This window comes from Pygoscelis adeliae, unplaced genomic scaffold, assembly GCF_000699105.1.
Source record: "Pygoscelis adeliae isolate BGI_AS28 unplaced genomic scaffold, ASM69910v1 Scaffold114, whole genome shotgun sequence".
In the NCBI taxonomy this organism is placed as follows: domain Eukaryota; kingdom Metazoa; phylum Chordata; class Aves; order Sphenisciformes; family Spheniscidae; genus Pygoscelis; species Pygoscelis adeliae.
The window spans coordinates 2,405,801-2,415,876 of record NW_008824587.1 but is presented as its reverse complement, the minus strand read 5'-3'; the positions used below and the strand labels follow the sequence as shown (position 1 = coordinate 2,415,876).

At 49.0% G+C, this 10,076-nt stretch overlaps 1 protein-coding gene across 1 annotated transcript in view; it reads right to left on the bottom strand.

Annotated features, from left to right (window-relative positions):
* The window catches only part of VAV2 (vav 2 guanine nucleotide exchange factor), a 120,024-nt gene that overhangs the window by 15,038 nt on the left and 94,910 nt on the right, over positions 1-10,076 (bottom strand). The window contains exons 8-12 of the mRNA XM_009322152.1: positions 9,139-9,207; positions 8,409-8,509; positions 4,829-4,928; positions 3,389-3,484; positions 2,781-2,849 (exon numbers count right to left, since the gene is read on the bottom strand). Coding sequence (XP_009320427.1) covers positions 2,781-2,849; positions 3,389-3,484; positions 4,829-4,928; positions 8,409-8,509; positions 9,139-9,207 — 435 coding nt within the window. The remainder of the gene's footprint in view (positions 1-2,780; positions 2,850-3,388; positions 3,485-4,828; positions 4,929-8,408; positions 8,510-9,138; positions 9,208-10,076) is intronic.

Below are 10,076 nucleotides of genomic sequence, written 5' to 3'. Positions count from 1 at the left end.
TGCGTGGGACGTTCGGCTCAGGTCAGAAACTGGGGGGAGTTGGCCGGGGGGCGGTGACCGCTGCTTGGGGACTGGCTCGGCATCGGTCGGTGGGTGGTGAGCAATTGCACTGTGCATCACTTGCTTTGTGTATTATTACTATTATCATATTATTATCATTATCATTTTATTTCAATTATTAAACTGTTTTTATCTCAACCCACAAGTTTTTCTCACGTGCTTTTCCAATTCTCTCCCCCATCCCATCGGGAGGGGGGGGAGTGAGCGAGCGGCTGCGGGGGGCTTAGCTGCCGACTGAGGTTAAACCACGACAAGCAGCCAGGCATCCCCTGCCTTTGCGCCTCTGCCCCGGCAGCATCCTTCCCTCCCAGCTTTCATCATCGTAATTCCCTTCATCCCCCCGGATACAAAAGCTGCCAGCCAGTCTCTACTGTCAAAACATCCATGTCTGTAAAATAACGGCTTTGGACACCCGGCTGCATGTTAGCTGTGAACAGCACTTGACCTGGCTTCTGCCCCCGCTTGCTTCCAGCTGACCTCCCTGGGTGCTCCGCATCGCACCCGAGCTGGCGAGAGCATCGGGATGCTCACGCCCTGTCCTCCCAGGGGACACCCCGTGAGAGCATCCCCATCTCCAACACGTCTGGGCCTCCAAAATCTCCCACCGCACAAAGGCTATGTTGTAAAATAAGGAGACACTTGATGGAGCTTGTTCTGTCCTGAAAAATTCCTTGCTTACCCAAATTTTGACCCATCAAAGAGTAAGAACCCCATCCCTGCCACTAAAACAACTTCTTACACCCTTCTGAGTGTATTTTCTGTGCCTGTTTGCTTCTTATCTGCTCCCTGCCTCCTTGTCCTTGAGAACAGCTCTTGTCAACTTGGATTAAATCTGAACATGGGATTTTTTTAAGACATCCCCTCCAGGTCAGACCTTCCTCAGCTTCCCAACATAGAAAGGGTTAATCACAGATGATAATCACAAATCTACGTGACAATACTTGTAACACCACCAAAGACCCCACCAGGCTGGCGGCAGGGATGGTTACGAAGAATGCCAAAACCAAAAGCCTCACAAAGCGGCATCCTCCATCACGCTTGAGCATTTGCTCCCTGCTGCTGAACAGGCCGTCTCCTGCGCAAACTGGAAACACAACCCCAGGATCGACTGTGACTCGAAACAGCGACAGCAACGTGCAAACCTGGGCTGCGGGAGTTAACCGGGAACCTGCCTCGCCCCCACCATCACCCGGGGGCTCGGTTCTGTGCACTCAGGTGGAGGGTCAGCACCTGCACCGAATACCCCCACGGGCAATTTTTTGGAGCAAATCCTGCCCCTGCGCTTTGTGGAAAATAATAATAAAATACCTATGCAAAATAAAAGGGAGGTGAATCCCTTTGGGAAATGTAGCTCTAGCTGTAGATATTCGCTCCCCTGCACGACTCTCGCCCCAGACGGCAGCAACGTCCGCCGCCCACCAGCACGGCAGACAGAAAGGCTGCATTCGCGATGAAAAACATTACTTGTAAGTTAAGCCTTGGTTTACAGATCAATTAAAACCAAACTGCACGGCTTCCTATGCCCCTGCTGAGCCCAGCGCGGTCTGAACTGCACCTGCGCTCTCCTGGCGATGGGGCGATGAAAGAGAGAAACCTGGCTGATGGCTCTGTGCAGCTTCCTGCAAAAAATGCTGAGTCTGCAGTGTAGCCAGAGCATATATACATTTCTTTATTAGCAGTGGTGTCGGTGGGTGCTGTATTGTGAGGCATAAGCAGGGTTTAACAACTGTCACCAGGGTTTAGCGTTCATTTGAGGCCACGGCAATGTGTTGTGCAGCAGTGGGCTGCGAATGCAACGTCCTTCAAACAACCTTAACTTTAAAGTGACCTACATATCGGCTCTGGTTCCCCGCGCTTGCAGGGATAATGGCTGAAAAGGTCACCCAACTTACGTAAGTGCTGGGAAACGCAGTGTTGTTACAAAAGCTGCAGCTCAGAGGTAGAAAACAAAGTGACCTGAGAACACGGGAGCGAGCCCGGGGATGAATCCTGCAATGCTCTCCAGAGAGAAAACCTGGATTTAATGATCATCCTCAAGTCAGATTCTGCTGATGATTACCCCGCAGTGTGAGTGTGCGGGGGGGGACACGTATCCAAGTCAGAAAACATTAGGATGATTTTATTTTTTGTTGCTGAAGGTTTTCCTGAGGTCTTGGGGGTTTCAGCTGAAAGCTCAAAAAAACTTTAAACAAAGCAAAATTTTGACACCAGAAGTCTTCATTTGTGGAAAGAGAATTTTCCCCTTAATAAAAAATAATACTTGGATAAAAGGATTCCCAACCAGCGCCTGGATAACAGCGCGCAGGCAATGCTCCGCACAGACACGGGCACGGGCTCGCATTTCTGCAATACTCCCCGACTTGCTGATACGGCTGGAGCTTCTCCAGATCCCTCCTAGCAAAAACAAGAGCCGAATCTGGCACAGCCTCTTTACACACAATAGTAATTAGTGAAAAGTTGTAACTTGTCAACAAATACCAGCTTCCCCAGCTGCTGAAGGAGGAAGATAACAGTGATGACTACAGATCTGCTGCGAAGCAATCGCATCAAATGGCAATCAATATACACATGCACGTCCTAAAGGAGGAGATGCTGCCTCCCCTCGGGCTGTGGGATGGTTTTTCCAATCTAAGTTTTTGTTTTACAGAAGCAGAAGGGTTCCGGGCTCTGTTGCACCCCGAGCCCAGCCCAGCCCCACCGCCGCTCTCGCCCTCCCATACCTGCATCGCCTCCAGAGCCTCCTTCAGCTGTTGCTTCTCTGGTCGCTCTGATGAATGGCTGAGCAGCTCCTGAAAATAAATAAAAATAAAATAAAATAAAATAAAATAAAATAAAATAAAATAAAATAAAATAAAATAAGATAAAGAGTTTGGGTGTGCTAGGAAAGCTGCCCGCACCCTGCCTGCACCGGGCAGGCTATGACCCGCGGGCAACGGCTGCCTGCTGCCAGGGTGGCGGCAGGGATGCCAGGGCAGGCGGCTGTGGCCGTAGGACGGGAACACACCAAGCGGCTGGTGCTTGAGAGATCTGTTACATGGAGTTGACAGGAGGAATTTCACACGTAATCAGATTATATGCAAGCTTATTTTATATTCATTAACTGCCTCTTGTGGCTAACAAGTGCAGAATTACCCTAGGTCACCGTACTTTAAGAGACGGCACAAATATTATGTCGTGTTAAGTAGCTCTAGTAATTATTTCATTTGAAGGGGGAAAAAAAACCCCTTCAACTCTACATTTGGCAATGATTCACTCTCCACTGTAAAAGCCGAAAGATGCTACAGTGAGGATGGCAGCTGGAGAGAAGCGCCAATGCTGAAACACTTACTTTTAACAGGAGATGATATTTCAAAACTCTTTGCATTGGAACCACTAGCAGGTCTTGCAATTTGAATTTCCCATCCTGAACCTTTAGTGTGCATTCCTATTAAAGAAATCAATACATCAGTGGTGAAGCAGCTGAGGCAAAACAACACCTCCCCCACAGAAGTCGTCTCCAACGTGCCCCGGCTGTTACGTTTTGCTTCTGTAAACTCAGGTCGGATGAGAAACGGCTCGTGGTCCCTGCAAGCACCCAGCCAGTGCCAGGGCCCCCACTGCAGAGGTTATCGAGGAATAAAACACAGGGTCTGGACCCTAAAATACAGACATTCTCATGCAACTACTCCAGCTTAATGAGATACTGCTCATTAGGAGAGCACACAAATGCTCTCAGACCTCGGGAAATGTCAAATGAAATGCATTAGCTTAACTCACCTCCTCGATGGTTTGAACTAATGCGTTTTATTTGCGAGGGGCTGGAAGCAAGCACGCAGACAGTTGCTGTGGTTTCGCTGATAAGCATTAAGTCATTAAGATGAGCTAACGTGATCGCAGGAAGTTTTGCGACTGTTACCTTCGCCCAGACCCATTTAGGTATGTGACTCTGCGGGGCTGGCTCTGACCCCCTGCGTGCACCCCCGGGAAGATGAGCAGAGCTGCCACGGGGGAGGGAGAGAAAGAAAAAGCACGGGGGCAACTGGATGTTACAGCAACTGGCTTGATGCAAGATCTGGGGAACACGTTTTAAAAAATTATTAAATGCAGTTTTATCCCTGAATCGGGTTGCTGCTTTTTCACGGAAAATCAAAGAGCGTTTGCGAAAAACGAGGTAACATGTACAGACAGCCCAGCAAATTCAGATTAGCATCAAGACCAAAGCAGGAATTAAAGCTGGGTAAAACAGCAGCTCCAACAATGCATCCCTTCTGGGGCTCCTTTGATTTACTTAATATCTGGATCAGCCCCTATTTACACTAAGCCTTTACACTGGGGAAGGAGGACAGGGGCGTAATCCGGGCATTCATCTGGGAACTTGGGTTCACCTCTTGACTGTCCCTAATGCTGTGTGTGACCTTGGAAAGCCACTGGGCTCCTGGCTCGAGGATGCTCGGTGCCTTTGGGTCTCCCCGCACGACTCAAAGAGGAATTTGTCCACAAACAGTCCCAACTCAAATAAAGTCACCCGGCTTGTTTTAACTTGGATAAACTTGGGGGAGGAAGGACAGAGAGCGTGTCTGGCGGGGAGACGAAGGGGCAAGCAGGGGATCAGGACAAGCTAACCCCCAGCTTTGCTCCCTCTCTGGGCAGCACAGACTCACCCCCATATCCCTCCCCTCTCTTGCTAACTGAAGCATTCCCAACACGCCCTCAGCTCCAGCAAGTCCTTCCAAAACCCGCGACAAGGGGGGTGGGCAGCACTCGGCCCCGATGCCCCCTGCCCTCTCACCTCCACCTTCTGCCTGACATCCTCCCTGTTGGCGAGGAGGTGGTTGAGCGTGTTCTGGGCATACTCCATGTGGCTGCAGTACTTGCCGTAAATCAGCAGCCTGTAGAGGGGGAAATCACAGATTTAATCGGAAACACTTGCTGGCAGTTATAACCTGTTATAAAAGATATATATATATACTTATATACAGTCAAAGGACAAGGCAAACAGCTATTCCCCCATATAACTGCTCAGTAAAGTATTAACACTCTTTTATGGCACGGCTTTTTAACATTTAAATCTTTTGAAGTTTCCAGAGCTGGAGCCCGTTTTCAGAGGTACGATGGCTCATTCCTCCACTCCCAAGCGTGATATATTTAACCACCGCTCCCCCAAGAGCTGGGCTTTCGGAGCACCACAATAATAAAGGGAAACCCAGCTCCACGCTGAAAGACCCTTCCTAGAGCAGGTTACAAAGTGGCTCTACAAGAGTTAGGCGCATCCCAAGTACGACAGCCCAAGTATGAAAAGAAACAGCGAAGAGCTGGGACCCCATCCCTGCCCAAGCTGCCGGTCACCGCCGGCGCTCGCCTCTCCCGGGGAACGGCTCCAACCCCAGCGAGGGTCTGCGGATTAGCTAAAACACGAGGAGGGGGCGAGCGCTGAACCCCTGCAATCCAACACCGCGGCTCCTCCGCTGCAAGTCGGCTTTTTCTCACGACTACACCATCGCCATAATCCCCTTGATGTCTCGATAGGCGCCGTGCCGCCCTGATGGCCACGCGCCAGTTTTCCGGCTGTGCCATATTAGCACCAGGGCTCGTGAAGGCAGAGCAGGGATGCGCTTCAAGACCAAACGACAACAAAAATCCGTTTCCTGAGAGCGTTTCCGAATACAGCTCGCTCAAGCCCATGTATTCATCTCCCCAAAAGCCTTCATTTCCCAAGTCACAGCTGCTCACAGCCCAAAAAACAATTTTGGCTGATGTGTGCTCCTCTCTGAGGGTTGCCGGATATTTCACCAAGTAAGGAAGAAGGCAAGAAACTCTTGATTCTTGAGACATGCCTAGAATAGACATGAGCAATGATAATTTGCACTTCATCAGAGAATGAGAGGCTTCGAATCCCCTTAAAACCCAAGGACACATTTTAGAAAGCTCGTTGCTCCTTGCAGGATGTGCCACAGGGACCTAGAGATCAAGAGACCAAGTAATTTGGGAAAAGAAGGTTGTCACAGCCTTTGGAAACACAGTGAAGCTCTGCATGGACACCCCGGGCTACAGATTTAAACACCTGACACAAACAGAGCAGTTTTTCTGTGGATTCCCCCTTTTTCTTTCACTTCACTCATTAATCCCGCACGACAGGTTTGGGTTTTCCCCCCCTTCCTTGCCGTTAACTGCATTGCTGCTGATAAGACACATATTCCATCGCACGCTGCAACTCATCCATTATTTCGGGGCCTCATCTCTCGATGGAGATGATCTGGGAGCACCTGACCCGCTGTCGCTCCATAAATGTGGGACTCTCAGACCCCAGCGGGGAACTGAATAGAGAGATTTATGGGAGCCGCAGTCCCCGGCAAAGCAGCAGCCAATACAGATTATTATTCTGCCTTTTCCCCTTGACAACTTCTGAACATGCACAATAATATCTACCTTGCCAGCACTTGGAGAGTTTCAAAGAGGCTTCAGGAGCATAAATTCAAACCTCTGGCTTTCAGAGAAAGAGATTTACAAACTACTTCCTTCACAAAAAAAAAAAACCCCACACCTGCAAAGTGGAGGAGCAATACATCATTTTGCCGGGATGTCTCTGAGGATGCGTGGGGAAGCGAGAGCTATTTGTCACAGATAAATTTGATGGAGGAAGGTCTTATATAAAAGGGACCAGGCGGGGACTCTGGAGGTCCACGTTCCCTTCTTGGTAGGGCAACACTGTCTCCCCAGGTGAGCTCACTTTCCCCTCCTGCAGCCCCGTTTCCTTGCTGTAAAATGTGGTATCATCGTCTTTCCTGACATAGGAAAAGACCCTGCCTATTTAGATCAGGTCGCTCCAAACTCTTCATCCCTGAGAGCTCGGTTTTGGGGTCTTCTCCAAGCCAAAACTCCCCATGAGCAGCAGTTCCCCACGATGCTGAGGTCCCCGAGACCCCCATGGGCTGAACGCAGCTTCGGAGCGGCCATCGCGACCTCGCAGCCATCAGTCTGGCTCCTTCATTCACCTCTCAGGAAGGCTTTTACGTCCTTTTAGAAGTTGCTTGCAAACTCCCTTAGGAACTGGGTCGGTTTGTTCACCCGCCTGCGTGAAACCCATCAGCTACAAGCGCTCTGCTGAGCTCCCACCAGCAAATTAACAGAAGGAAACATTTATTTAAAGGCTGTCAGCCCCAAAACGAGCCTCGTGCTCCCGCAGAGCCATGCAGATCTCCCTGGGGAGCACCTCCACGACTCCTCCCGTGTCCCTTCCCTGCTTCCCGCGTGCACAGCTCTGTCCCGAGCACAGTTGGCAGCGGCTTGGCTCGGGATCGCTGCCCGGGGACGGCACCGGCATGCACGGAGCCAAGCCAAGAATTAGGAGATCAAAATCACCTAAGTGAGTTTTATGAGTACTTTTAAATTATTTGCATTCTTCTTTGGAAACTTTTTTTAATTTAATCCAGAAAACATTCCCCTTCTAAAAAGAGGTGCTGTGAATGATGGAATATCTGACCTTACGGTGTATTATTAATGCAGATGGTATTTCTGGAGTTATTGACTTCTGAACGGCATTTCTGTGTCTAGACACTGGTTTAATCACAGTGAAATAACACCCTGGCATGATTCCACAATGAATCAGGCCTTTGATTAGTATTAAGGATATTAAAGGCTTTTATTAACCTTATCTTTGCATTCTGGGGTACTCCTGCTTGCAGCTGCCAAAACACAGAATCTATTATGTTTGCGAAAGCAACTTTTCCATTTATTCATCATGCGATAGGTGCGGGACAACAGCAGTGCCAAATACGTGATTTTTTAGAGTGAGCAATCACTTTGATCTAACCAGAGCGAAGTCTCCCCTGCAAAGAAGTCATCCTACCACATCACAGGCCCTTAAAGCCCCGCTGCTGCCTGCAGGAGAAGACTACGTTAAACCCTTGAAGGCGAGTGAGGTTTTCCTCCATTCTGGCTCGCCGTAATTGTCGTGTTCCCATATTTATCCCCTCTGATACATCCCTGTAAAGGCAGTGTTATGTTCAGCCTGCAAAACAGTTGGTCCCGTATGGGAGGCTGCGAGCCTGGCAAAATTCAGATGCAGACGTGGGCTTGCAAGAACGTGCATCCACGGGAGCCGCACCAATTTAGCCAGGTTGGTCAGAGAGGGGAGATGTCCCAGCGTGAGCCTCTGCCCCCGGGCGACCTGGCACTGCTGTGGCTGGGATTTGGCTGCTTAAGTGTCGGCACCGAGTGATGTTTCGGCTGCCTGAGAGCCTCTAGCTGCAGAGGATACAAAACTGGTCTGCTGCAACAGGCATTTCTGTTCTAAACTCTGAGATGGGCCCTGCAAATATTAACCCGTATCTATTAAAGCTGGAGCTGCCTGAAGACTGGGTCTCCTTTACCTCTCTTTGAATTCCAGAAACACTTTTGCCAGGCTGCTTCCTCCAGACATCATAGAGACGTCGATGGCTCTCAGGAAATTGAAGTGCACTTTAATTAGGTCCTAAAACGAAGAAACAATCAATACTTTAAACACATCCAGAGTGAGTGGGCAAACAGAGCCTAAAGAAATGCACATTCACTACTTAATCAGGCAGTCATTTTCTCTTCTTTTTTTTTTTTTCCCTCTTTTTAGCTGTTTTTAAAATAAGTCATTCTAGTGAGATGCAGCCCTACATGGCCAGGAGTGCAAAGGTGTAATTCTGTTGGGAGGTTATACAGCGATAAATGCACCAGGATTTCCATGTGTATTAAAGTCCCTTGTGCAGGTCTGGAGGGAGCGGAGGAGATGGGCAGGCTCCGACCCAGACCCTGTGCAAGCCAGCGTAGAAATAAATCCCTTCATCACGGTGTGCCCAAACCATCTCTAAGTACAGCTAAAATACACAGCCCCAGCCCTGGAACATCCTCCGTATAAAACTGGTTTCTTACCTAGAGTTCATATAATCCCCAACTCTAAAATTGAGTGTTAAAGAATATCTCCTAAACCCGTTCAAGCTCCACAGCACATGAAGGACTGAACCTCTACAGGTGAATGCACAAATCTAACGTGAAATCCGAGTCTTAAGTAGGAGGGTGGCTGAGCTGCCGTGAAAAGAACAAAGATTTAAGCCACAACGTCTTCGCCGTTACCTCCAAATTGATAAAGATAGCTTCCATGTCTTGGGGAGTCAGTACCAGCCTCAGCGGATTCATATAGTTCTGCAAGAGGTAAATGGAAAAAGGATTGAAATACCAGACAGGAGTGAGCAAGGGTTTTTTTATGCAAGGGAGGTATTTTTCCCTGCTTCACCAGTTGCATTTACCTGGGCAGGGAGAAGCCAGGTTTTAATGAATTTAAGCACTTGCAAAGGCAGATGAATGACAACACAATTCTCAAGACCAGGCTGTGCCAGGGACCCAAGTGGGAGCCAGGAACCCCCGTGGGTGCATCTTCCCCCGAGCTCCCCTTGGTCCCCGCGGCATTTCCAGGCGTGGGAAGGTCCAAGACCCCCAGCCGTGGGTGGGCGCAGACCCCTCTCCTGCTAAATCTACAGGGAGAGGGGTTTAAATGCACACAGTTTCTTCACCTCGCTGCAGTTGGGAAGAGCTCTGAAGCGTCTTTTCAGCTCTTTGACTACCTCACTAGAATTTTGCCCTTGAAAAAGCACCGATGATGTGATTACAGTGGAAATGCCTTTCTGAACAAATACATATTAATAGAAACGTCTACATGACTTGTAACTACAAAAAAAGCCCTGATGCAATGCACCAAAGACAGGACCCTCTACCCATAACGTGCCGTCAGAGCCTGCTGAGCCTTCGCAAGCCTTTTTAATGGATATCAAAGCAGTAATTTAACTCTTCCTTTAGACTGAACCAGAAGGGCTGTGGCTGTTTCCAAGGAACGAGGGCTATCTACATAAATGACATGTATGTTGGGACATCTTCATGGAAAATGGGAAACGTTATTCCACCATGCTGGTTTTGCTCACAGCTTCTTTGTGGGAACTTTCAGCAGACAGAGGCAAATAATTGCAAAAGGGGAGGAAACAAAAGCGTTAGGGTGATTAGAAATGGCAGCTTAAATT